A 26,834-nucleotide genomic window follows, 5' to 3' on the forward strand; every position below is an offset into this window, starting at 1 on the left:
GAAACCTGGAAAAATGCACATGAACACCGTCATCAAATACACATATTTATTTGATATGAAAGGCAAACATAATTGACATGTATATTTACAAACCCGTACCCCACACGGACACTCAGTGCTTCACATTCAACATGTCCACCGTAGCTGTTTTGAGGCAAGGGTTATATGTAACATGGGTCTATAACATAGCGCCTATACTTGTGGAGAAGACTAGCTGGCTGTGATTGGTCATTTTGGAGCATTTGAACAATGATCCATTAATTTAACAACATGGCATTGACTGTGTTATCCTGTAAGAAAAAAAGCCCTGCTAGCACCTATGCGTCTGACCATGACAGCAGAATATATATATAAAAAGGATACTTATGTAACAATACTCATAAGTCAGTGGTAAAAAAAAATGAATCTGATACATCTTCATTGTGAAGGCACTGTAGTGATGTAGAACCATATATATGTATGTTAAAAACGTGTGTCGTTACAATCAGATGCACCGAGCTATTTAGTGGGCAGATTGGTCACCAAAGTATCAATACTGCTGACACTAAGAGTAGTTTTGAGTATCCAGACTGTCGCTAGAATCTATACCAAATGGAACATGTGTAATGCACATACACACTAAAAGCAGATTTATTAGCTTTTCATCTGCTGTTGTGTGCATATCTGTTGAGCTCACCTTTCAAACTATTTACCATTAAAGCCTACTTGGCCTTTGGACTGATGTATATAATTAAAGTAAACAAATTGAGAACATCATGAGAAGACACATTTGGAGACACGGTCTGCGTTAAAACATGAGTCCGGTAAGAGTGAATAAATGTTGCAGCTGGCAGTCCAGTGTCCATAGGTATCTACTGTATTTACATTGTATTATTAATACTCTTAAAGCCACTGATAATTTGCTTAATGCAGACAAAGATAAATATTCATTTCGGAAAAAGTGCATTTTTTTGTGCATAGGATTCACCTATGACAAAACCCTTAAATTCAGCCCTTGACATTTGTATTATATGTCATGATTTTAATAAATGTATTCTGATTCTGACTGACAGCAAAAGCTTTAAAAAAAAAAAGGTGAGTTTGTTGTCTGCACCCTGCCATTTGTTTTCCCTTGGGTGCACTTATTTGGTAGAAGCACCAATAATCTGCAGCAGGAAAAGGAAGATCTGGACGATGTCGACGTAAATGGAGAGTGCGGCAAACACATACTCCTCTGGGCTGATGGAGTGCTTCCTGTTGCCTATCAGCAGCTGGGTGTGGTAAGCTAGGAACTACAAGACAAGCAGGAAACATTTAGACTAACAATGGAACAAGTGATACACAAAGTATCATCACAGGGTTAACAGTAACAAAAATAACATTAAATGGCATAATACGCACCAGAGTGAAAGCGATGGCTCCTATACCCGCATAGAGCATGTGAAGCCACGGGATCTGAAACAGCAAACAGTCGTTACAATGAAGGAAACTGGAAAAGCTTTCATGACGAAATTGTGTTTTTAGCCTTAACTCACATATTTGAATGACAGCACAATGGTTGTTATGATGCCAGTCACGAACACTACGATCCCCAGGACACAGAAAAGGCCCTGGCACTTTGTGAAGTCCACCTAAAAAGAGAAAACCACCAACAGCTGCGTTAAAAACACATGAGAAAAAAAAAAATACACTTGCGACATTTGATCTGATGAGCACACACAAAGCCCACCTTTGTCTGGAAGCAGAATACGGTGACGGCGATGCAGACGACGGCAGTGATCCCCAGAGCGAGAAACACTGCTTTGGTGTCATAGTAACTAACAACAAAGAGCAACACAGTTTGTTTTGAGGGACACTGACACTGTCCATGCAAATAAACAGAAGTGTTTTACATGTCTTACCTGGAAACTGATCCAGTCACATAGGAGAAAGCCAGGGTCTGTGAAAAAATAACAAAGGACATATATTGGTCGATCTAAAATTACAGCGGCATCACAATATTCTAGAAAAACAAATCCTGTTACCGATTTAAAATCGCTGATTAAAAGCTACGAAAGGGATGGGACAATGTATGATGTTATTAAGGATTTAATTAAAATAAAAAGGGCATCCTGTTGAATTAACATTTCAGGGATTTTCAGTTATTACATGCCGATACTAATCACACTCTATTCTGATTGGACATTTCAGAGGTTGTTAATACTTGATAACACATCACTGCTAAGCAAAATAATGACTGTTGCTATGGAGGATCAATGGAGAGAAGGAAAGAGGTTCAAATATGTAAAGTAAGCTAACAGTAACAGGAACACGTGATGGGCTCTGGCAGCGTTTAAAGACTTGTTAGTGGAAGAGAAGCTGAACAGACTTGGACAGATACAGAACACCTGGATCAGTGCTGCCATTCATTTGAAGTAACGTTGTTGTTTCCGCTGTTCCAGCCGTTGGTGCGCCGTGGAACAGAGTGTTCTTTCTTAGCGGAAGCAATACGATCATTCTTAAGTCAATAATTCATTTTCGTTTAATATTGGGAGTCAAGCCGTACTTACTTTATATTAGTAATACGAGTATTTAGAAAAGCGGTATATAAATGTAATGTATTCAAATGATTGTGAAATACATCATGTAAGACAAACAGACTTTTAAAAAAACCAGACTTAAAAACAATAACTTATCTCACCATATGATTTATGCTTACCTTATATCACTTATACAGATGTGTCCTATAACGCAATTTCCTAACTAGATGTAGGTTCAAGGGATTCCAGTATGTTTTATGCCAGAGTTGTCAGCATACTTTGATAATTATCTGAATATGGTATTGGATAATCGTGACATGACCTTTTTAATATGGACGCATGCTAAGGCGATTCAATTGAAAAAAAGGATGGTCCCCTTAAGTAAATAATAAAACTTGAAATATAACTGAAACATATTATTGTATATTCTTATGTAAAAAAATTATATGAAATCTAGAAACGATCCCCACAAAGCTGAACAATAGCAGTCTCTACCAACAGAATAAACTGCGCCATGACGTAATCCATAAAGCCATTTTGCAATATGCAAACACAGCCTGATTCATGTGTGGTGACTCACTGTTTAGTACCAAAGACAAGCTTCTAACTTTGAGATGAGGCCAGCCTAGGCTGTGTGAATTCTCTACTCCAAGAATAGACTTGAACCACACCCAGGACACTGGCAGTAAAGGCAGTAATTACAAGTTTACACTTCCTGAGTCAATCACTAGACTCACAAAGATGCTAAGCAGAATGACGTTCCATGGGCACTTCCTCCTACAAAGAGGGTGAGATAATAAGATTATATGCAGTTTTATAAATATTATTTGCGCACATATTCTTCAGAAAACGTTGTCACACTCACCTGGGGCCCTTACAGCAGACCAGCACAAGGTGGGTGACGAAATACACAGCGCTAAAACGAAAAAAATGCAGAGATGAACATATAACAAATACAAACTTTCATTTTAATTCTTACAAAAGATCCAGGGTAAGACTTACAATGATGCCCAGTAGAGAGCTGGGTTTCTCTGTACGAACAATCTGACAGGTCGGCTGTGAGAAACAGAGGCAGGGTTAGCAGCGTGAAGCATAGAGACACAAATGCAAACAGAGATCAAACCACACTCTATATACTCACACAAATGTGAACATAGCCACAATAGATGTGGTGACGAGGAGCTGAGCAGCCAAAATCAAATACACCTGAAAAACACACGCAGAAAAAAGGGAAATTAGACCCCGTTACACATCTTTGCTCTTAGACTCAAATGAAATGATAACACACGACCGATTTTATTATGGTTTGTGCGTTTCACCTTTCTGATGAAGGCATGACGAATGCTCATACTGTCGAAGCCGCTGCCCCTCGCCGCAAACCCATCATCTGGGTCATCTGCAGAAATATGACCACAAAGACTCAATGTGTCACAGGAAATTCAAAGTTTAAAGCCAGGACAGAGGTGACGTATTGACCTTACCATGGTCTGTTTTTTTTCTTCTTCAGTCTACTGTTATTTGTTCTTTACTTCCAAATTAATGTATTATTGTTATTTACATTATGTATGTATCTTACTCCATACAAAAATGTATTCCCTTTTGACCGCTTTGTGGGATGCACTATTCTAAAATTACAATACATTTTTTTTTATACCAAACAAAAAATCTATGGGCCCTCTCACATCCACAATACATGGTCCAGATAATTAAGTTTGATATTAACCAACATTACAGGTGTAAAACCCCCCAAACATGGTCCGGGATACACATCTGTAGTCCATGCTGTATTACAGTTGTAATAAAGTTTCACATGTGAAAATAAATACTCAGTTATTTCCAGAGAGGATGCAAATAGGATAGGAGAGGGCAATTCCACAAACCAATCAATGTCAAGCAAAGGGAGACGACGCAGCTCACCTAGGTCATGTCATGTGTCTTTAGTGCACTCGCATTGTTGCAATGTGAAATCAAAACTAACCAAATCAAATGTTTTAATTGCGACAATTATGTAAACCTGACTTTCTGGTGTTAAATCACAAGAAAATACAAAAGCCTATTTCCTGAATATATTTTACTCTTAATACTGAGTGGATGTTTTTTCAACTTTAATAAGAGTCTCAGAATTTGCTCATGCTCAGCAGTCCCAGTCTTACCAGAGCTCATGATATCTGATGGGATGTGCATGGGCGGCATGATTGGAGGGGGCATGGGGTAGCCAGCTCCTGGAGGCCCACCCGGCTGAGCCTGTCCTGGGTACGGGCCGGCAGGATAGCCCCCAGGTTGGCCCGGGTAGCCCCCAGGTTGGCCCGGGTAGCCCCCAGGTTGGCCCGGGAACATAGGGGCGTTCGGACCAGCGGGGTAAGGGGCAGAGGGCTGGCCCGGCTGGGGACCACCAAAGCCAGGGAAGCCATATGCTGGGGGTGGTGGGTATCCTCCACCCTGCGGGGCGTACAGCGGGCCCCGGGATTCGTCGTACCCTGGAGGGTAGTCTGACCTGGACATTTTACCTGTAAGCACAAATGACAGTTCATATAGCTATGTGCACAAGCTGTGGACAGATGGAGTGAACAGTAGGGCCCTGTCATGCCCTGATGTGGAATCAATATTACCTGCCAATGTCATCTTATCACATGTATCGCCCTACATTTGAAACTTGAATGTGGCTCTTATCTAATATTTTCATAAACATATTTGGAATAACTGTGTGAATGGGATTTAGCTTATAGTCTATTGTCTATAGTTACCATTTTGCATTCCATTAGCTCTTTGTTTTGGATTAATGCAAAGCAACTGTTTGCTAGGGCAAGGCAAAACTCATTTATCTATATAGCGTTTTTTATTTTATAGACTATAAAGTGCTTCACGCCAAACAAATCCTTCAGACGTAGTGCAAAAGAAGTGCATGAATTCATTTGGCCTTTCATTTCATTCTTTCAAATAGACTTAAGGCATATCTTCTTTTTAATAAAGCTCTGTTACCCCTCTCCCACCAAACCGGTTCCAGTTCTAGCTCTGTGCTAGTACTTTTTTGGTTTGGATCTAGTTCGCAGTTTAGGAACCAGTTGGGTTTCCACTACCCAGAGCCCAAGTGGTGCACAGCTGCACACTCATGACTTCACCACAACGGCGGACTGTCGCGTCAATGCTATTGATGCTTTAAAAATCGTACTAAGTGAGATTCAATTCAAGAAACACTTCTCCAACCTTGTACTCTTCTCCAGAGTTCAGCGGTTCATTGTTTATAGGCGCGTTCACATTGCAGTACTTTTCCCACTTTAGTTCCGAAATGTCGCGTTCACACCAAAAAGAGCCGGAACAAAAATGTGTTCATCAGAACCTTTTTTATGAGAGCAGGCACTTTCGTGGGAGAAAAAGGTTCCCATGTCTGATTAGCTGGGCGGAAAACGTAAAACTCCCAAAAAGTTTTGTGAAGCCGCCAATTTTATTATCCTCGCATTAGCATTATTAGCATTAGCCCAGTGCAGAAACGCAGAGAGACTTATGGCAACACAAAAGAAAACATGGGAGCGGTGGAGATGAGGAGGTGTCGGCGTTCTGGCGATTTACTCGGAAGGCTCCCAAACTCTACTACTACATGGTGTACTTCTACTCCTCTACAGTTAAGAGGTACATGGTGTACTTCTACTCCTCTACAGTTCAGAGGTACATGGTGTACTTCTACTCCTCTACAGTTCAGAGGTACATGGTGTACTTCTACTCCTCTACAGTTCAGAGGTACATGGTGTACTTCTACTACAGTTCTGAGGTACTTCTACTCACTACAGTTCAGAGGTACATGGTGTACTTCTACTCCTCTACAGTTAAGAGGTACATGGTGTACTTCTACTCCTCTACAGTTCAGAGGTACATGGTGTACTTCTACTCCTCTACAGTTCAGAGGTACATGGTGTACTTCTACTCCTCTACAGTTCAGAGGTACATGGTGTACTTTTACTCCACTACAGTTCAGAGGTACATGGTGTACTTCTACTACAGTTCAGAGGTACATGGTGTACTTCTACTCCTCTACAGTTCAGAGGTACATGGTGTACTTCTACTCCTCTACAGTTCAGAGGTACATGGTGTACTTTTACTCCACTACAGTTCAGAGGTACATGGTGTACTTCTATACCACTACAGTTCAGAGGTACATGGTGTACTTTTACTCCTCTACAGTTCAGAGGTACATGGTGTACTTCTACTCCACTACAGTTCAGAGGTACATGGTGTACTTCTACTCCACTACAGTTCAGAGGTACATGGTGTACTTCTACTACAGTTCTGAGGTACTTCTACTCACTACAGTTCAGAGGTACATGGTGTACTTCTACTCCTCTACAGTTAAGAGGTACATGGTGTACTTCTACTCCTCTACAGTTCAGAGGTACATGGTGTACTTCTACTCCTCTACAGTTCAGAGGTACATGGTGTACTTTTACTCCACTACAGTTCAGAGGTACATGGTGTACTTCTACTACAGTTCAGAGGTACATGGTGTACTTCTACTCCTCTACAGTTCAGAGGTACATGGTGTACTTCTACTCCTCTACAGTTCAGAGGTACATGGTGTACTTTTACTCCACTACAGTTCAGAGGTACATGGTGTACTTCTACTCCACTACAGTTCAGAGGTACATGGTGTACTTCTACTCCTCTAAAGTTCAGAGGTACATGGTGTACTTCTACTGCACTACATGTATTTAACACCTTTAGTTACTTCACAGATGTGGATGAATGATGTGAAATATAATCAAGTGTTAAATCAGACTTTAGTTCCACCTGGAGTAAATCCACAAGCTACCCTGCAGTCTACAAAGCCATTCAAACTAGCTGCACCTTCACCAGCTTTGAGAACACTTTCATGATCAATTATTATAAAACATATCATATATATTATTCTGAAATGGACCAATCTGCACAATCACTACTTTTACTGTCTTTCACTATATTTTGATGAGAATACTTTTCTATTTTCACTTGAGGAACATTTTGAATGCAGGACTTTTACTGTAACAGAGTATTCCTACTGGTACTTCTACTTTACTCAAGTACAAGATCCGAGTACTTCTACTTTTACTCAAGTACAAGATCTGAGTAATTCTACTTGTACTCAAGTACAAGATCTGAGTACTTCTACTTTCACTCAAGTACAAGATCTGAGTACTTCTACTTTCACTCAAGTACAAGATCTGAGTACTTCTACTTTTACTCAAGTACAAGATCTGAGTAATTCTACTTGTACTCAAGTACAAGATCTGAGTACTTCTACTTTCACTCAAGTACAAGATCTGAGTACTTCTACTTTCACTCAAGTACAAGATCTGAGTACTTCTACTTTTACTCAAGTACAAGATCTGAGTACTTGTACTTTTACTCAAGTACAACATCTGAGTACTTCTCCACCTCTGGTAGCGTATTAGCCTGAATTGTAGCCACAAAATCACGCAGAGCTGCATAAAAATAGACTCACAATGGTAACAAGTGGAAAATAATATTTACAAATGTGAACAATGATTGTAGGTAATTCTGACTACTCAAGACACCTGACTTATACATCTTCAAAGGAAGACTGTGTTCATTCTACAATTACATGGGATTGAAACAAAATGTAGTTTTACTTGTATAATACTTCAATTTTATATAAAAGACAGTTTATTTTCATCTGTTTTCAAATAAACAAAGTATTGGCTTTCAAAATATTAAACTTGTTTCGGCAAATTCAGATGATAAATACAACTTTGAAGCTTCGGCATAATTACAAGCGGAGAACGGACTAATTTAACGTCACAGCAAGCAAAACAACAGCCGGTGTTTCTTGGGAGTGTTTCCCCGGGACACAAACGCAAAAACACACTCGCGAGCTTCCCCCAGACCAGTAATACAAACGAAAATGTGTTTTCGGGTCAATGTGACTGATTTCGATAGAGCAAGTCACATTTGGTTTAGGCACGAAACATACTACCAGTAGAAATACATTGCTTTCAAAATCGCTCTGTCGAATCAATAATTATATTTCGTGACAATAACACGAAATGCCGTGAGACTGGGTTGAATTACAACAGTGAGTGCTTCATCCTCTGAACACCACACGATGGCGACTGTAACGCTCCTCTGAAATGATTGTCCCCTGCAATTGTTATTATTATCCCTCAATCGAGTTTGCTATTCAGCTCACTAACGTTAGCTTGAACAAACGTAACATGCAACGTTAGCCTAATCTAAAATGCTCTTCGACGGCGTACCTTTCATGTGGCTCGTCAGCGCAGACTCTCCCATCGTTATTTGTTGCAAACTTTGCAGGAGGCTACTCGTGGGCTTGACCCTACTCTTAGCCATGGCTTGTATTTGTCTTCTGCTAGCCAACGCTCGTTGAAACGGCAGCCTCCTGGCACACAGTCATCTATCTAAGGTGCGGAGCTGTTTTATGTAGAAGCGAAGCAATTCTTTTATTTTAATCTAAAAAGCGAACTATTCAGTCAGACAGCAATTTATTGTAAAAGTAAAGCATTTACATTTTCAAGCACTTTATCTCAATTTCAAGCACCATTCCCAAAATTCAAGCACTTTCCCAACCTTGAAAACACCATGTCAAATTTCAAGCATTTTCAAGGATTTCAAGCACCCGTACGAACCCTGTTAAGAACTACAATAAAGTGTTTCTGTTCATTGATTTACAACACAATGGCCAGGAGAAACATACTCATAGATATACAAATGATACATAGACTGTCCCTTTATACAGAGTATAGAAAATCCCTGTATATAAATATGATCAAAACCTAACATATAAGCCATTTAAAAAAACAGACAGAGTAAAGGCCTGTTGTCTTAGCAGGTGTTGGTCTAGGAATTTGTGTGTGCACATATTTATCCAACACTTAGATTTGGTTGGGTTATAATAATACTTGAGTTAGACATAAGGGATACATTTGGGCTTGTATCAGGTTAAAGGTGGGGTAGGTAATTTTGGAGAAACCAGCTCGAGTGCACTAGAATTTGAAAATACACAGCCGGAATTAAATCTGCCACTTCCTTACAGAGCCCCTCTCCAACACACACGAACGCGCACATGACCAATGAGGGCACGAGATAAGTTTGTGTGCACAGATGGAAGGCTGACAGGCAGGTAGGCCATCCAGTTATTTTAGCCGGGCCGGCTCAGATGATTGGTCGTGCTTTTTACAGTACTACGGCTTCCACAAATGACATTTTTTTATGGGTTTTTTGTCAAAGCACTTAAGATATTCATTGCTATCGGGATGTTAAGAGCATTCAATGGAATATAACAAAAAGTGTATCTCGAGCCGGTTTCTCAAACTTACCTACCCCACCTTTAAGTTAACATATGGTTCTGCTTAGCACATGGCTCTTGAAAACCACCACTGGCTCAGGAACCACTACATGTTTCCCTGAGGGGAACTCTAACAATAAACCACACACCTAGCCATACACATGCACACAATGTTGTCATATATGAGCAAAATATTCCATGTTCCTACCATGAGTATAAGTAGAGCTGTGTTACTTAAACAGGACCCTTTAAGTCATTTTTATTTTAAACATTTCTTCCAAAATGGATTTCCACATTTTGTAAATGATCTCTGACTCGATACAACATAGAATAAGCCACTATATTAAAGATCAGTGTTTGTAAGTAGGTTTCTTGTTGCTCCTTTATTTATTCACTGGAGGTTTTTAGGGGAATACACACTGTAAAGGAATTCAAGAACTAGTTGACTCCACCTCATGTTGCCATTACATCACATGCAGAGCGCCAAGCAACCGGACAGAAAACACTGAATGGAAAAAGTTCTTCAGAGTATGTGCAGTAACAGAAAGAAACAGAGTGGACCAAGTATTGGTCATGAGAGGCAGTTTGAGAGGGCTGAAATGTGGGTGTAACTCTTCTATAGGAAAGTGACACACCAGTTGTTGTGGGTCGTAAGGTGGCTTATATTTGATAAGAAACCTTATTATTATTATACATCATCATGACCACCAAATACAAGTTCCCATCATCATGGTTGTGAGTCAGTGGACACGTTTGGATACCTAGCTTAGCACAAACTATAACTCAACCTGTCATGTATGTTATTTTATGTTCTAGTTGTGGAAAGTGTTTTGTTATTCCGACCATCCACGTTAAATAAAAGTTAGGGTCTGCATATATACAAAAAGGGAAGCAAGACTTTTTTGATACGATCTGGAGACCATTTAATCTGTTTCTGAAAAGGTATGGAGCTAGCTGATGAGGATAATTTAGTACACTGACCATAGACTGTATATATAAAAAGGTTATAACTAGTGTAAACCTCATAATGTGACTTTTTGAGTTCATCTACAAACCGTGAAATTGCCTTGAATTGAACTAATTTGGCTGGAAATGGTATTCAATTTTCAAATGCAAGTATGATATGTCTTTGTATGAGGGGGTTCTGTTTTTTTTTAAAAATATATATATATTTTTAATTATTTTGTACTCTTTTAATGTATGTTTGTCTGTGCATCTGTTTTTTCTAACACCTGTACTTCAGTGTAATTTCAGCTTTCGAGGTGCACTTCTGTATGTTTGGAAGTGTACACTAAGTACATGTGTTTTATTATATAAAATGTTAATAAAAACATTGTTCTAAAATTAATAATAAAAATTAGGGTCTTCAAGTCTTTAGTTAATGTATGAAAATTAATTATGATGGGAGACAGGGTCACAAAATGTGTACTTGTTTGGGGGGGGGGGTTTCTTGTCGTCTTTCTCATTACTTTATTAGGCACACAGATGTATCGATTAATCAAGAAGATAATTGGCAGATCATTAAATAACGTTACGTTTGTTTTTAAAGTAAAAGGGTCAGTCCCCTAACCAACCAAACAACATTCAGACAGTCTGGAGTTCAGTTATATCAGCAGTGTTGTTGGGCCAGGTCCATCCCTGGTAATGGCTTCATTCTCGTGTAGGCCTAGATATTGTATGGTCTTGGTAGGTAGGTATCATGGTGGCTCATTTAGACACTTATTTTTTAATAGAACCACATCAGTAATGTGGTTCCGTCACCGATTTCCCTGACCGGAGGAATCAAAATTCCTGCCCCATATAAAAGTCTATTTTTGGGATGGAAACTGCACTGAGCACTGAGGTAAAACAACCAACCAAACTTAGTTGACAAAAAGTATTCGAGAGGTTTGCGGACAGAAAATGTGCACCACAGTTCCTCATTTCAGATTAAGAGCAACGTTTTAAGATAGCTGTGGGAAACGTCAGTTTAACTAAGGCCTCACTAAGCCTTCACTTTGGTATTAACCATAGAGGTATTAACTGACTACACCCCTGGAGGACCAAATCTCAGCTCACAAAAAGCCCTTTCAGGTGCGGGAGGTTTCCACAAGCACACGCGAAGCTACACTCAAAATACACAACGAGCAACAACATTTCATATAGAATATTTCGGCGATATTTAACCGCTGTGTAAACATGACATGTTTTAAAATTAGCTCCACTTACCAAGAAACAGATGCCAACGAAAGACACAGCCTGCCTGTTGATTCCCCGAGGAGAGCGAGCGACCGGGTCACGCCTGTTGTTTACAAGGAGACCCCAAAGTGCTGAAATAATTATGTTAAAGGTTTAATATAAAGTTGTTCAGCGGCCTATCCGTCTGTTCCAGGGTCTGAGCTGCTGTAAGTTAAGGAACATTTCCTGGAAGGGAGGAGCAGCAGGGTGTAGTTCACAAGAATCCGTCACACTGGGGGCGTGTGTGGGGATGGAGGGTTTGTTCAACTGGTTATTTGTTGTGATCTGTAGTACTGTGACACGACAACACTTTCCAAATGTCTTATTGTTTATTTTTTCCAGAATACATGGGAATCATCCAACATTTCCAAAAATACATTTGATATGGCATGATCAAAACACATCCCTTTCTTGAGATAACTTCAAAAACACTGACATTCAAATTCATCCAACCAGCTGTACAGCGAGAATAAAAACACACAGCCACAGTCAGACACACAGTTAACCAGTCAAGCCGATGAAAAGTTGGAATATTTCCAGCGTTGCACATTGTCCCGGTCAGCTCACACACACTTGAGGACGAGCTTCTTGGTGAGGGTGTACTTGGGCTCTGGCATCTGTTTGTAGGTCAAATATTCTCCTTTGCTGACCTCCCTGTTCACACGTGTCAGCACAGTGAGTATATCGTCATTATCCTTGCTGCACAGAAAAAAGAGGAAACATGTCACAAATGATAAATGTTGCTGAAATTGTGGCTATATTCTTATTCAAAAACATCGAATATGGTCCCAGATTTGAGAAAAGAGAAATATTCTATGTTATTTTGTGGAAAAAGGGAAGTTGCTCCATCAAAAGTCACAAAATCTCTCTGTCGCATTTTGCTTTTATCGATACACCTAGTTGAGTTGTGTGAACAGACCAGTAAACACCCAATTCTTAGTCACTATGATACATTTACATAAAAAAACAATCAACATGCTTTACTTGCCGCTTGTTGTTTAAAAACAAAAAGCAGCAGTAACCATGCTCCTACTTTTAAATGCGCAAGCCATCACATACTATTCAACAATTTCAGTGACACACCTAGAATTTCTCTTTTGTGTTAAAAATGCAAATCCACAGACCAAGAATTGAGATCCACAAATGGGGCGAAGCCTGCGAGCTAGTTCAGGCAGTCAACTCGAGCACCAATGATACATTAACACGTGACGCGCCTCGTCCATCTTTCAACCAAACACATTCTCCTGCCGCTCTATTTCAGCTGCCAGGTCTCCCTGCCTCTGCCTCGCTGTGCTGCTGCTGCTGTGTTCACTTGCTATTGCTGCGTTCATGTTCCTGCTGCTTGCCTGCCCCCCCACCACCCCAGCTTCCATCTCAGTGATGAGACCCGAGCCTAGACGCCAAACTCAAACTATATGCTGCTTCTAATAAACATATTAAGAAACATGTGAGTTGTCTGAGTGAAATGAGGTTTTTGTTCTACAAATAAAAACTGGATTTACACATTTTTATTGTAAATGCTAGAAAAATTATCACATATACTGTTCAATTTACCCGTGAATACATTTAATGTATAGAAATATTTTTTTATCTGTGAAATGTGTTTGTGTATTTGCAGATCTGATTTATATGAGCAAAATATTTCTGGGAGTTTACATTTTAAAAATAATTTTGCATTGTGGAAGGGGTTTTACATTTACAGATTACACATTACCACAATGATTGTTGATCTGTACACACGATATTGAGACAAATCCATCTGCGTAGCTGAGCCAAGGTTTTTTGCAATATTTACATTTTCTAAAATGTTTGGCATTTCCATTTTCATTTGAAAACGCACCTACTGAGTGCTTGTCCTTTATGAAAGAGTTTAAGCTGGAGTCCAGCCTGGTTTTAAAGACGTTCAAACTCTGCATGGAGGCATCTCTCACCTGCTACTAGCAGACTTTTTCAGCTGCTTGCACAGCTCTTGGATGTAGATGGAGCCCGTGGTAGTGTTTCGAAACGACTTGCACTCCGGCACGGTGGCCATGCCCAGCAGGAAGTCAGCCCCCCATGGCACCGTCTCTCCACGCAGGGGACCAGCGTCTTCCTCTAGGTGGCTCTCTCTCTCCTCCTCCTCCTCCTGTTTTGCCTTTGGGGGACAGGGCATGGATCCTCTCTGGTAGCCGCTCCCCTGACACGCTTGAATGAACAACAGTTTGGGCTTCCCGGCCAAGGTGGGAGCTGCTATGCTGGAGAAGGGCTGGGACAGCTCTCGCAGGAACACCGGCTTCCCGTCAGTCCCAAACACGCATTCTTTTTCTCCATGGGACAGCACGCATATCACCTGAGATTAGAAGCAGACATGTTTTCAGAACATGAGTCTCTTTCTTGATTTAACTTGGATTTAGATATGATTCCCTATGACATGTTTTAAAGGACTAGTTCAACATTTTGTAAAATACACTCTTTGCTTTTATGCTGAAAGTTAAATGAGAAGATTCATACCACTCTCTCGTCCACATCGTAAGTTACATTTTTATAACGCATAAAATGCATTTTTTAAAACGGTTTTACGATTGTCGGCCAAAGTATGAAGAAAAGTTATTACGGACAATATGTTCAGGAATTTATTATTATTACATTGAATATTTTAGTTTGTGCAGACATGCATATGTTTGTATATGTATATGTATTCAGGCCTCCTCTGTAGGCCCTGTCCTGTGCATGTGTGATTATTGTACTGTGTGTAATAACAACTGAGCGAACAACTGAATTTCCCCTTGGGGATAAATAAAGGGTCTTCTTAATACAATCTGAGTTCCACCACAAAATGAATATTTATTCTTTTCTTTCCTACCTGTAGTTCTATTTATGAAACTCAATTGTCTTGCCTCTACAATATAATGGAAACGAGATTGCACTCGGCTTGTGGAGCTCAAAGAACGAAAAAACATCAGCAATGTCTTTTTTAAGAAATCATGAAGTGATAATAGTCCTCTAACCGTGTTGTGAGCATTTTCATCTAGGAACTGTACTCTTTCTATCTAAGGTCAAGAGACTTTTCAAGAGATGCATGTCAATTAATAACGAGCAGCTAGCTAGTTAGCTTGTGTTTGCTAAAAGACTGAATATGCTAGCCTGGTTCTGCACACATATTATATCTTGGTTGCTTAATCTGTGCAATAACCAAAGTGTAAGAATTACAAGTTGTAGTTATAGGTGCCGGACTTATTCTTGCTTTTGGATGTAACTTTATCTTTTCCATAACGATATAAAATAAGTATTGATCATAACATTCCAACTGTAAAGCTATTCCTTTAAATAATATAAAATAAAGTACACAAAGCAGTCACTGAATGTATGGTCTGTGGTGTGTGGGGCTGCTCACCAAAGCATCCTCATCCAAAAAATTCCTCATGCACAGTTTGTGTAGTTCCAGTTTCATATCACCTGCTGTCAAGTTGTCGCGCACCAGCACAGTGAAGCCGAGAGCGGTGAACACTGTGCGCAGAGCCCCTGTGTCACATAAAAGAGGCACATTCAATCATACCAGTGGATTGTTATTATTTTATACCATCACATTTGTTAAGAGACCCTATTGTGCTAATGTTCAGGTTCATAATGGTATTGTGTGCCTCTACTGTGACATGTTTACATGCTTTCATGTTTTTTTGTTCTCATACTGCCTGTGCTGCAGCACCGCTGTCTGAAACCAGAGCCCAGTCTGCTCTGATTGGTTAGCTGCTCGGCTCTGTTGTGATTGGTCAACAGCTTAGAGATGTCCTGCCTCTTAGCCACATGTGTTGGAGCGCTGGTCAGTAGAAGCGCTCGTGTTATGTAGTGATGTCATTATGTTACTGAAGTAAACAGAGGGCTACAATCGAGTTTCAGGCAGGGTGTGTGTGCACTTTTGGATTTGAGCCTTTGCAGCCATTTACATTCACACAACCCTTTATAAAACACAACAGGAAAGGCAAAACTCGAAAAAGCATAAGAGGGCCTCTTGAACACTGAATTGAAAATCAGACCACATGTTTTTTTCAAATACAACGGTACATACCCACATCCGCCTGCGTCCCATTTCGTTTTGACATCCCTGTGAAGTCCTCATTATTGATGACCACACACAAACCACGTGGCACATGAGTCAGGGCGTAGTAATCTGTCTACGGGACACAAGCAGATCCACATAGACAAATTATAAACAATGTTGTTAAAAAGAACAAAGGAGGGAGGGGTATTTTGGTTTGGGGGAATGGTTACCTGATCGGGAAGAGAGGAGGAGGTTTTTGGTTCTGCATCGGTGCAAACACTCGCTTCTTCATCTGAAAAACACAAACAGTGGACTCTTGTATTGGTACGATAACAATTACATTGAATATCTGTAGAAGCAAAAAGTTGGAAGGCTAGTCTTTCGGGGTGATTATTAAATGGCTGTGAGTTTGTAATACAGTGAAAAATAACAGACTTACAGCTGGGCTGAGTCTCAGATATCGACACATCGACAGGTCGTGTTGGCTGGGTGGTGGGTTGGACCCCCTGTTGGAAGAAAACAGAGTCCTCAGTAAACTGGCTCAATAAAGGAATAACTGTATACAAACACAATTGAATACACACCTGGTTATCCATGCTGAGATGAGAAGATAATCTGCGAGGAAGCGGCTGGGTTACCCCTAAAGTGAGCACAATCATATCATGAATATTATTATCTTGGAAGTAGTGGTATCAATTGAATTAAAAATGCTTTAACGAATTTCAAATACTAGTATTTACTAACTGGTAATAGACACTTTATAACATGATTTCTAAATTATTGGCATAAAGTTGAAAAAATGTCAAATTGACAAAGTACATTTTTCTTACGAGTTAAGGTTTCCAGATTAATCGCAAGCGTTGTCGTGGACACCCCGGGTTGGAAGGCGAGAGGTCCACTTCTGACTACACTGCCAACACTTTATCTTTTAAAACAGCAGTAAAAGTCTTCTACCTCAGTTTGCTGTACGCCAAAACCTGTATTGCATTGTTTTGGAAAAAGGCTCAAAGCCCAAGCATCACTCATTGGTTGGGACAGATGCTGTCAGGCCTCCCATTGGAGAAGATATCCTATGTATTAAGTTCTAGACGGCACATTTTTGAGAATTGATGGAGGCCTTTCATTGATTATGCAAAGGATCTAAATGTATCTGATGTTCAAGAGGGTGAATAGATGCCGTGCTGGTGCAGTTGACGAGACGGTGTAGTTGTGTGTCTTTTTTTTAATGGATACTTCTTTCGAATAATTATCTTGTATTATATAGACGAAGCATGTTTGTTTTTACATTGTTGTATGAAAAAAATCCCAGTAAAAACATTGTGGGAGGAAAATGATCAAAAGCAAAAGAGTTGTTTTCTGTGTTGACTCCACGTGCAGCCAACCACTGACTGACAGGGGTATCTTTTAGAGTAAACATGTTACAACCCCTATCAAGGAAGCACTGTTTCATATCTCCCTTCTTTTATTTCATTTTGACAGTTATTTTCCTGATATGGGCATTGCATCTTAAGTGAACTCAGAAACTTGTCTTAGTTTTCTGCTGATGCCACATTTTTCCATGTATTTTAGGAAAACTCCCCAATGCCTTTGCATTTCACTACAGTCTGTGTGCTGCATGCTATGGCTGCAGGAAGATAGCGCAGAGCACACAAGCTGCCTCTGCCTGACCTTCTCTCAAAACACACTTCTTGGCTCGTCTAAAGAGGTCACATGCCTGTCTTCTTTTATAAATTACTTTATCTGTATACATTTTAGAACAAACACAATTCGTTTTTTTTACAAGTTTAAAGTATAAAAGCACAAAGGAAAGTTGGGTTGAACATTTATAATCCAACATTTAAATGTGTATGTGCTTGTGTGTGGGTTTCATACCTTCCACATAGCGCTGTATGATTGCAGCCAGTTGTTGATCTATCCTCTGCAGTATCTCATGCAGGTCATGGAGATTGCCGTTTGACAGAAAACCAGTCTTTTCCATTTCAGCAAACACATCCAGTGCTGTCTGCAATTAACAGAGGAGAAATCTTGAAATGATTATTATGACTTCAGTAAAAGTATTGTTGCAGTGCACAAAAACAATCAAACTATATAAATACACAGTCAAATGTTCAAAGAAGTCAGTATTCATGTCCATGAATGCACGGTGATAGTAGGAATCGCTTGATACTACTTTTTAGTTTCCCATATTTGCTGATACCCAGACCAATCAGTTTCAAATCTTTTCCATTTCTTTACCAACTAAACTGTTCCTTATTGATGCATTAAACCTAGCCATCTAGAAAACGTCATGCTTTAGTCATTTTCTACTTTTACCACCTGATGGATCGACGAGCCATTGTAACTGATTTCCATATCATTTATCAAGGGGGCGTAACAAGTCTGACACGTGTTCACTGTCATCCTGGGAGTTTCCCTTTCATCGAGGGCCTGCTACATACCTGCCCGAAATGACGCGCTCTGTAATTGTGAAACAATTATTCCTACTCCCCCAAAGCAAGTTAGTAAATAGACTAGTTATGAAATACGGCTTTTTATTTATTTAAACTCTTTCACACCCAGAACTTCGAGTAGTGAGCAACATTCAAAATACAAATGTTAACAACTATGTTAAAAATAAATAAATAAATACAAATGTTAAGAGCAACATTGTGCAAATGTGAGTATTTTTTAATTACTGGCGAATTTTATTCCATATTTTATTGTATGTAAATACTGCTATATTTTACTATTTAAAAAAAAAAAAAAGTTATGTTATTATAGTTTTCTTAAAATAATTCTCTATCTTTGTTTTTAATTTTTGTTTTACTTTATGTATGCACCATGACATCAAGTCAAATTCCTCGTATGTGTCAACCTACCTGGCAATAAATCTGTTTCTGATTCTGATTCAAAATAGGAATTATATAATATATTTATATGGAATTAAGAAATAACTCCAGTGTAAATAGCAGATCTAACTCAACACTAGGTTATTCAGAGGGCTATCACAACAGCTTTGTCGATGGTTTAGCTTAGTGTCGGAAAATTGTTCCATGCCTATAATTAAGAAATCATGTAATAATTAAGTAAACATCCTCCGTTGTCTCTTTCCGGTTTGTCATGCATTTCTCTATTACAAATGCATGTGTATTTGGTTTATCTCCCCCTAAATAATAGTAAATAGCAGCATTTTAATCTTGTGGTTTATCATGATTACGTGGGTTTGTTCTCACCTTGCATGCCTCAGTTTGTCTTCTGCCCAGCTTGTCACTCAAAAGGAACTTCAACGTTTCCAAATTTTCCTCAGTCATGTCCGCATAGATTTTGTACAGCGCCACCCTGACAGAAAGAGGATTATAGTGAAATACAAACAGGAAAAACAACAGACATATTTAGGGATACAGACTTTGCCGAACAAACTGTATTTGTAACCCTGTTATTTCCCCGGTTACAGTAAATATGTACCTGTATTCTGACAGCACAGGACTTGCATCAGTTTCTTCTGGTCGCCTGCTGTCCGTCTCCAGGCGGTTGAGGAGATCGGCTCGCCGGATAGTTTGGAGCAGCTGACAGAGGAAGGAATGGTCCTCCAGCAGACCTTGTTCTTCAAGTCTCACAAAGAGTCTTTTTGCATCAGCGATCTGTGTTAGGACAACCGAGAAACACAAAAATAAACTTTGGAGAACTCACAAAAGATGCAACAGCTGAGAAAGTTGTCCAAGCAATGATGGAAGATAAGTTATGACCCAAAGGGAGCTTCTCACAATGTTTATTTTAGTACTAAGCAAGTGAAGTGGTGTTTGAAGGTAGAGAAATAATTTTCGCCCAAAAATAATAAATGCTTACTGTGTCTCTACTTTCTAATTTGTCTTGAATATGAAGCATTTTGCTTGATGAAGCTGACATTATTATATTAAAGTCATTATTACTGTTCAAATTAGAAAACTAAATATTTTACCATACAACATTTGTTTTGTAGTCAATGTAGCAAATAGTTTACAATTATAAGAAAACGACAAAAGTGTCCATAGTTAGGGGTCGATAAGACCATTTTCCCTCAGAAGTAGGGCTGGGACAAATGGAGGAAGTGCACAGATCCAATACTTAAAGGTGGGGTAGGTAAGTTTGAGAAACCGGCTCGAGATCGCTAGAATTTGAAAATACACAACCGGAGAAAATCTGCCACTTCCTTATAGACACAACACACACGAACGCGCACATGACCAATGAGGGCACGCGATAAGTTTGTGCCCCGATGGGAGGCTGACAGGCAGGTAGGCCATCCAATCCGTTTAGCACGGATTGGTTGTACTTTTTACAGTATTACGGCTTTTACAGATGACATCTTTTTATGGATTTTTTGTCAAAGCACTTTAGATATTCATTGCTATCGGGATGTTAAGAGCATTCCATGGAATATAACAAAAAGTGTATCTCGAGCCGGTTTCTGAAACTTACCTACCCCACCTTTAAGTCAAATTACTTATACCACATTGTAAACATTTGAAAGAAAAAGTTGTGCATTGAAAAAGTTACTGAAGTAAAACTATGAAAGCATAATAGGGAAAACGTACATAAGTGTTAAAGTACTCACTAAAGAAAAAGGTTCCTCTTGTTGTAAAAATGTAAATGTAAGAAATGTAAAAAAAAGACCTGGATTTACAAAATACAATAAGGCCGGTTTATTTGTCTTATTTAATTCATACTTTATGCAAAACATGAAGTTTGGATTCTTAAGTAAATGTATGGACAAACTTAGTCAATAAATAAAAAAGATAACAAAAAGTGTATTATTTCCTCAACTTTCCTGTTTTTTTAATCGCAATTCTGTATACGTTTTTTTTGCAATCATCTTAATTTGTAGCGTAAATAATGCTGTCAGACAAATAGAGTGCAGTAAAAATACAATAATTCTCTCTGAAATGTAATAAGTGAAAAGTAGAAAGTGGCATGAAAATAAATTACTCAAGTACAGTATCTAAAAATTGTATTTAAGTACAGTACTGTTCCACCTCTGAGTATTAGATATGTTGAGCTCACCCCCTCCAGGCGTCTAATGTTGACCACATCCCGACACAAGAAGCGGAGAGCGGCCACCTCGGAGGACTCCAGCTGCTCATCAATGTGAGAAAGCATCAGTCTATCCATCCTGATCCACCAGCTGCAGGCCTGCTGCTCAGCTCACTGCACTGCTAGTAAAGACACAGACACAGGAGGGGGTTAATAGTAAAGTGGGCATTTGTAAGAAGAAACAAGGAAAATAATAAATAACATGAGCTTGAAATAAATGGCCAATTACCACCTTTATACTAAATGTAGCTTTAATTATACAGATTCTTATTTTTTTACACCATAAACATCAGAAAGTACATTAAGAACATTGTAGACATGTTTTTTGACTGATTGACACTAATAAAACTCTTAAAATGTGTACTTGTACGCAGTCAACTTCCTCAGGCAGGTACTTTAAACGATAAGACATATATTTTAATGTGTATTTGTGTGATATTGGTTTATTAATAACAATACCCCTTTCATCACTTTACATTGTAGCTTCTAACATGTATTTATTTGTTAGAATTTTATGACTCAAAATAGCTGACAACCTAAATTTAAAACAATTTCAAAAGATAAGGCTGGAAATAAGAAAAGTAGTGTTGTAAAAAGTTAAAACAGAATTCCCCTAACTGGACTTTAGCTGCTAAAACCATAACACTCACGGTGTATGGCGCAGTGACGTCACGGAAAATACCAACCCTGATGTTTGTTTTTGTTTTTTTACTTAAACAAAATAAAAAGAGTAAATAAAATAAGTACGTTTTGACAGCACCAACTGTAACGCAAAGTGGTAACTGTGTCATAACTTTGACATAATGTTACAGTCACAGCTTGTTTACCGTTTACATCTACATAGCTAACATTGGGGTACAGGCTGTGTACATTAGCACACACAGCTGAGACAACTTGAGACGTTACTTACCACTGTCAGTCTACGTCCTCGAAGCAAAAAGTTACCTTTTCTGTTATTCAGTTTGAAAAAAAACTTTTTGACGGAGAAAAAAATTCTCAAATGAAGTGTAAAGTTGTAGAAATTGATTTCGTGTGACGTTCGTGCGCCCGCCGCTCGCTGGTACCTTGGTTTCACTTTCAGAGGAGAAGAGTGACGGTTTTGTTAAAGAATGGTCACTTCCGCTTACAACCTTCAAAAGAAAACCTGTGTTTATTGTCACTAAAGACGCAAACACTGCACTAGCCTATATAAAGTGGTCTAAGACTGTGTACACAATGTAAATAGTGCTCTCGTTCTTCTTTACTATTTGGAGAAGGTTAGAAGACGAATTTTTATTATGTAATTTTTGTTACACTTTTATTTTGAAAACTCTTGTTTGGCAGCAAACATTGCTCAGACATTACTGCTTCACCTAAGTAGGTCAGGTAACGAACACAAAAGCACAAATACTATTTGAACCAAGTCACTTTATTCACATCGCTTAACCTTTTTAAAGCACTATCAGAAAGCAACACTACTATTCAGGGTAAAAATGGCAAGATAGACAACTTTAAAATTCATCATTGATTTAAAAGCTATAAAAAGGCTTTTATGTGTATATGTATATGTATTTCTTTCTGAGTTAGGGGGTTTCCAGGCTTGGTTTTGGAGGACGACGGGAGGCAAAAGTGATGAAGTAATCTCTGGCAAACTGGAAGATGTCATCTGGTTTCCTCAGCAGCAAAAACTGCAGGAAGTCAGATATGAGGGCTCTGATCTCTGGATGCTGTCTCAAGTATGAGGCATGGTCGGCCTTCAGCTCCTCCTGCCCAATCGAGACATGAACACACAGTTATACTCTGCTTCAGTCATAGGATTTATGGGTAAGATGATGATAACATATATATACATATAGGATAAGATGTATGGGAGGAAACAGAATAATTTAGCTATTAGCCTTAAATAAATGTACTAAATGAAAACACTATTGGTTACCTTTCTGTCCAAGAACTTGGAGCACATCTGCATGTCTTCTTCCCAAACCAGAGGAATCTTTGCAAAACCTAACACACACACACACACACACACACACACACACACACACACACACACACACACACACACACACACACACACACACACACACACACACACACACACACACACACACACACACACACACACACACACACACACACACACACACACACACACACACACACACACACACACACACACACACACACACACACACACACACACACACACACACACACACACACACACACACACACACACACACATTACTCTGTTTCTTTGGAGAATAGTGTAACGTGTGTGTTAAAGTGAATACCTTTCTCTTTATGTGATGGCAGCTGAAGAAGCTTCATGGTCACCGGCGATCCTACCTGCAATCTGCTGGCCAAGTGCCTGATCAGAGAAAATAAACTGTTCAACAAACAAATCATTTATGGAGTCATATTCATTTTTTCTTCTTTAACAAAGTGAGTTACAGAGAATAAACGCATGCACGCGTCGAGGATGCTGTGTATTTTACTGATTACTGCTCAATACGCCACACACACACACACACACACACACACACACACACACACACACACACACACACACACACACACACACACACACACACACACACACACACACACACACACACACACACACACACACACACACACACACACACACACACACACACACACACACACACGAAATACAACTAAAAAAACATAGATATAACCAATACAATGAATGTGTTTTCTCTTTCCTGCACTTTTTTTTTATTTATGCTTGTTGCTTAAAAGTCACATACAATTCAATGCACTTTTAATTACACCATATATGCATCACTGGTAGCCAAATCACAAACATGATTGATTGCAATTGCCTTTTGTTATTCATTTCCGACATGCAAATCACACTAAAAAATGTTTTATTTAATTAATCAAGTCATCATAGTTATTTGAAGACCCTATTTTGCTTTTTGGGCTTCTCTTTCCAGCAGTGTTTTTAGTGTCTGTCGTTAGATTTTGTTTGTGCATGTAAATGGTTTGCAGAGTTTCTCTCCCCCCCCCCCCCCCCCCGGAACGCCTCGATTAGACTCCTTTGTTTACTTCCGTAACATGATGACATCACCATGTAACATTCACACTTCCATTGGCTAGCACTCCAACACACGTGATAGGCTAAGGGGCGGGTCCTCTCTAAGCAGTTGACCAATCAAAACAGAGCCGGCCTAACCAATCAGAGCAGACTGACTAACAGTGTAAAATGAACTGTAGTACCCTCTTTGATCCACAGTGTTGGGTATTGGGACCTGTAGTCTTTGAGCTTACCCGTCAGCCAGGAAGTAGCACTGCCAGGTAGAGGGGCTGTCCTCCACAGAGTCAACGATCCTCTCCAGCCCAAATACCTCCACAGTCTCACCCCCAACCTCCAGCTGCTTCAGACCCAGCTTGCTCTGAAGTCAGAGAAACAGTTTGAGTCATATTATGAAAAGGCCCTTTTAGTTATTAAATGCCCAGTGACACACACACACAACATAAATATAATGCAACATGTAGTTTATTAATACACTGTGTTACTTTACATTTTTTAACAGTGCTCCTAAATGTATTTGTGTTTTTTGACAGTTAGCAACACACGTTCTCCTTGAGAACAAAGCCAGAGTAGAGCAATGAAAATGACAAAGATGTCTTACAGGCATAACAACTTACAAAAGTGTTGTGGATGATGTGTAGACCATGGTTGAAGGAGATGAAGGTCATGTTTTCTGGCACCCTCTTCCTAAGAGCGATCAGGCGCATCAGCAGAAAGTTGGACCCCTCTGTAACCAGCCCTCTAAGGGCAGACATGGGGTAACAAATGCTCTCCTTTGTCGTCTCCTGGACACACACACACACACACACACACACACACACACACACACACACACACACACACACACACACACACACACACACACACACACACACACACACACACACACACACACACACACACACACACACACACACACACACACACACACACACACACACACACACACACACACACACACACACACACACACACACACACACACACACACACACACACACACACACACACACACACACACACACACAAAATAATGACACTTTACAGTAATGGCATGAGGGATGATTGAACCCTAATAATGTGTTGTTTAATCAACGTTATGGACATTTTATTTCTACTCTATAGTTTTACTGACCCCTCCTACAGTGGTAACTGTATCAATCACCATCTGTCCGTCATGCAGCACCATGTGACACCTCCTGTCCAAACTGTGGTCCTCCAGCTGGAAACAGGGTTCAATGTTTTAGAAAATAAAAACAGACAGAGAGTTAAGGCAGTCAAGCACGATGGTACAGAGTTCTCACTTCTATGTGTGTTAAAATAAAAATAAATGTGCAATGACCCACCTTAATGTACTCATGGAAATCTTCCTCCAGCACCTCCAGGTCTGTGGTTAGGTAGGCTTAAACAGACGGGACGACGGACATTAAATTAAGGTATACTGACACATCTGTAAAAAGACAAGACAACGGATGTCCACCTCTGCCCGACCTCACCTGTCACTGTTGTGCCACAGGGGGAGTCATCGATGGCTCCCTGGCTCTGAGCATGCAGAAGCACACAGAGCTGATGGTGTCTACGGGCAAACTCCACCGTCACACTGAACTTCCCCAGGTCTCTGCCGCTCTCCGACACAGTCACCAGAGAGTCTGGGAACACACACTTCAGCAGCTCTGCAGGCTCTGAGAGAAGTGGGGGAGATTTAAGTTTTAACATGAGACCAGTGGACAGTTTGAAATATGTCTCGAGCTGAGGCGCAAGAAGTATTCAGATTCTTTAGAAAAAGTATACTAACACCACACTGTGACTACTCAATTTCAAGTAAAAGTCCTGCATCAGGAATATTTAATAATATATAAAGTATTTAAGTGCAATCAGGAAAATGTACTCAAAGTAAAAGGAGTAAAAGGACTCAGCAACTCTTTACATTGAGTAAGCTGGAACTGTGAACTATTTTTGAACAAAAATCTGCTGAGCAAAATTGCTGCCAATTACATTTCCATTAACCCACCAAATGTAGTAGAGTAAAAGTACAAGGTAGTAGGCCTATAATATAATGTAAAGTACCCTAGTAAAGTACCAGTATAGGCTACCATAATTTGTTACTGAAGTAGGCTACAGTACTTGAGTAGTACATGTTACATTACACCTCTGATTAATGGCGTATTGCTCTTTTGAGATAATTGGCAATTCTGAGGTGGTGCCAAAATCAGGTGCTGCATACTAAATTGACGCACACGACATTAAACTCACCGATGCTGGACAGGAAGGTGAGAGCTGAGTCAGAGGCTGCTAGCTTGTATCCCTCGATCCTCGCTAAGGCTCTGGCGAGAGGCTCGTCTTCCAGTGGGGCTTCCATCTTTAACGCTGTTTGTATTCAATGTCAGGTAGCCTACTAACGGTAGTAAAAACCAAAAAGTGTCACCGTAGCTTGAACAGCGTTGTAAGACTCACTTATGAAAGACAGACTAGTTGTTTTTCGTAGTTTTTATCGCGCAGTCTTTTTAATGTTAGTTATGTGCAGCTTTTGTTCCCGATACACGGAAGAGAGGACTAACACATTTTAGTTGTCACGGCAACAACGCCACAGTACCGTAATAACGGGGGAATATTGTGCAAACGAATTCTCTTCAGAGCAAGTGCACACACAAGAAGTGGCGGTTCTAGACCAATTTGACTGGGGGGGCCAGGCTGGGGCCAGTTATTTTATGAAAAGGGCAC

General features: G+C 39.7%; 3 protein-coding genes across 4 annotated transcripts; all 3 read right to left on the reverse strand.

The window, feature by feature from the left end:
• Positions 1-32: 32 nt before the first annotated feature.
• On the reverse strand, positions 33-12,197 carry tmbim1a (transmembrane BAX inhibitor motif containing 1a). The gene is made up of 12 exons (XM_034104386.1): positions 11,998-12,197; positions 4,652-5,005; positions 3,818-3,894; positions 3,640-3,704; positions 3,501-3,554; positions 3,364-3,414; positions 3,236-3,275; positions 1,881-1,918; positions 1,709-1,796; positions 1,515-1,610; positions 1,381-1,434; positions 33-1,271 (listed from the first exon to the last, which is right to left on the reverse strand). The coding sequence occupies exons 2-12, from the start codon at positions 4,998-5,000 to the stop codon at positions 1,122-1,124; spliced, it is 1,062 nt and encodes a 353-aa protein (XP_033960277.1). The 5' UTR covers positions 5,001-5,005; positions 11,998-12,197; the 3' UTR covers positions 33-1,121.
• A 119-nt stretch (positions 12,198-12,316) lies between these two features.
• Positions 12,317-22,148, reverse strand: casp8 (caspase 8, apoptosis-related cysteine peptidase). Of its 2 annotated transcripts, none has more exons than XM_034104787.1 (12): positions 21,984-22,148; positions 21,044-21,192; positions 19,469-19,644; positions 19,237-19,342; positions 17,897-18,026; positions 16,609-16,664; positions 16,464-16,530; positions 16,255-16,316; positions 16,052-16,157; positions 15,380-15,507; positions 13,938-14,335; positions 12,317-12,705 (listed from the first exon to the last, which is right to left on the reverse strand). In XM_034104787.1, the coding sequence occupies exons 2-12, from the start codon at positions 21,149-21,151 to the stop codon at positions 12,570-12,572; spliced, it is 1,473 nt and encodes a 490-aa protein (XP_033960678.1). In that variant the 5' UTR covers positions 21,152-21,192; positions 21,984-22,148; the 3' UTR covers positions 12,317-12,569. The 2 variants fall into 2 exon arrangements, with proteins under 2 accessions (XP_033960678.1, XP_033960677.1); XM_034104786.1 differs by having other exon boundaries at positions 21,044-21,195.
• Positions 22,149-22,463: 315 nt separating this feature from the next.
• catip (ciliogenesis associated TTC17 interacting protein) lies at positions 22,464-26,681 on the reverse strand. Its single transcript, XM_034105053.1, has 9 exons — positions 26,367-26,681; positions 25,610-25,795; positions 25,460-25,515; positions 25,249-25,335; positions 24,731-24,898; positions 24,350-24,474; positions 23,347-23,423; positions 22,989-23,056; positions 22,464-22,818 (listed from the first exon to the last, which is right to left on the reverse strand). The coding sequence occupies exons 1-9, from the start codon at positions 26,470-26,472 to the stop codon at positions 22,636-22,638; spliced, it is 1,056 nt and encodes a 351-aa protein (XP_033960944.1). The 5' UTR covers positions 26,473-26,681; the 3' UTR covers positions 22,464-22,635.
• Between the last annotated feature and the right edge of the window lie 153 nt (positions 26,682-26,834).

This window comes from Pseudochaenichthys georgianus, chromosome 17, assembly GCF_902827115.2.
Source record: "Pseudochaenichthys georgianus chromosome 17, fPseGeo1.2, whole genome shotgun sequence".
NCBI lineage: Eukaryota > Metazoa > Chordata > Actinopteri > Perciformes > Channichthyidae > Pseudochaenichthys > Pseudochaenichthys georgianus.

Bases quoted from the DNA above. Each gene is read 5' to 3' on its own strand.
- tmbim1a (XM_034104386.1), bottom strand. From the start codon at position 5,000: ATGTCCAGGTCAGACTACCCTCCAGGGTACGACGAATCCCGGGGCCCG. The intron at 3,895-4,651 runs GTAAGACTGGGA...ATATTTCTGCAG, and splicing joins ATCAGATATCATGAGCTCTG to ATGACCCAGATGATGGGTTT. The intron at 1,611-1,708 runs GTGGGCTTTGTG...TTCTCTTTTTAG, and splicing joins TATTCTGCTTCCAGACAAAG to GTGGACTTCACAAAGTGCCA.
- catip (XM_034105053.1), bottom strand. From the start codon at position 26,472: ATGGAAGCCCCACTGGAAGACGAGCCTCTCGCCAGAGCCTTAGCGAGG. The intron at 25,796-26,366 runs GTGAGTTTAATG...CACTTCTCTCAG, and splicing joins CACCTTCCTGTCCAGCATCG to AGCCTGCAGAGCTGCTGAAG. The intron at 25,336-25,459 runs GTGGGTCATTGC...CCCTGTTTCCAG, and splicing joins ATTTCCATGAGTACATTAAG to CTGGAGGACCACAGTTTGGA.
- casp8 (XM_034104787.1), bottom strand. From the start codon at position 21,151: ATGGATAGACTGATGCTTTCTCACATTGATGAGCAGCTGGAGTCCTCC. The intron at 19,343-19,468 runs GTACATATTTAC...TCTTTCTGTCAG, and splicing joins CCTGTGCTGTCAGAATACAG to GGTGGCGCTGTACAAAATCT. The intron at 14,336-15,379 runs GTGAGCAGCCCC...TTCTAATCTCAG, and splicing joins TTTTGGATGAGGATGCTTTG to GTGATATGCGTGCTGTCCCA.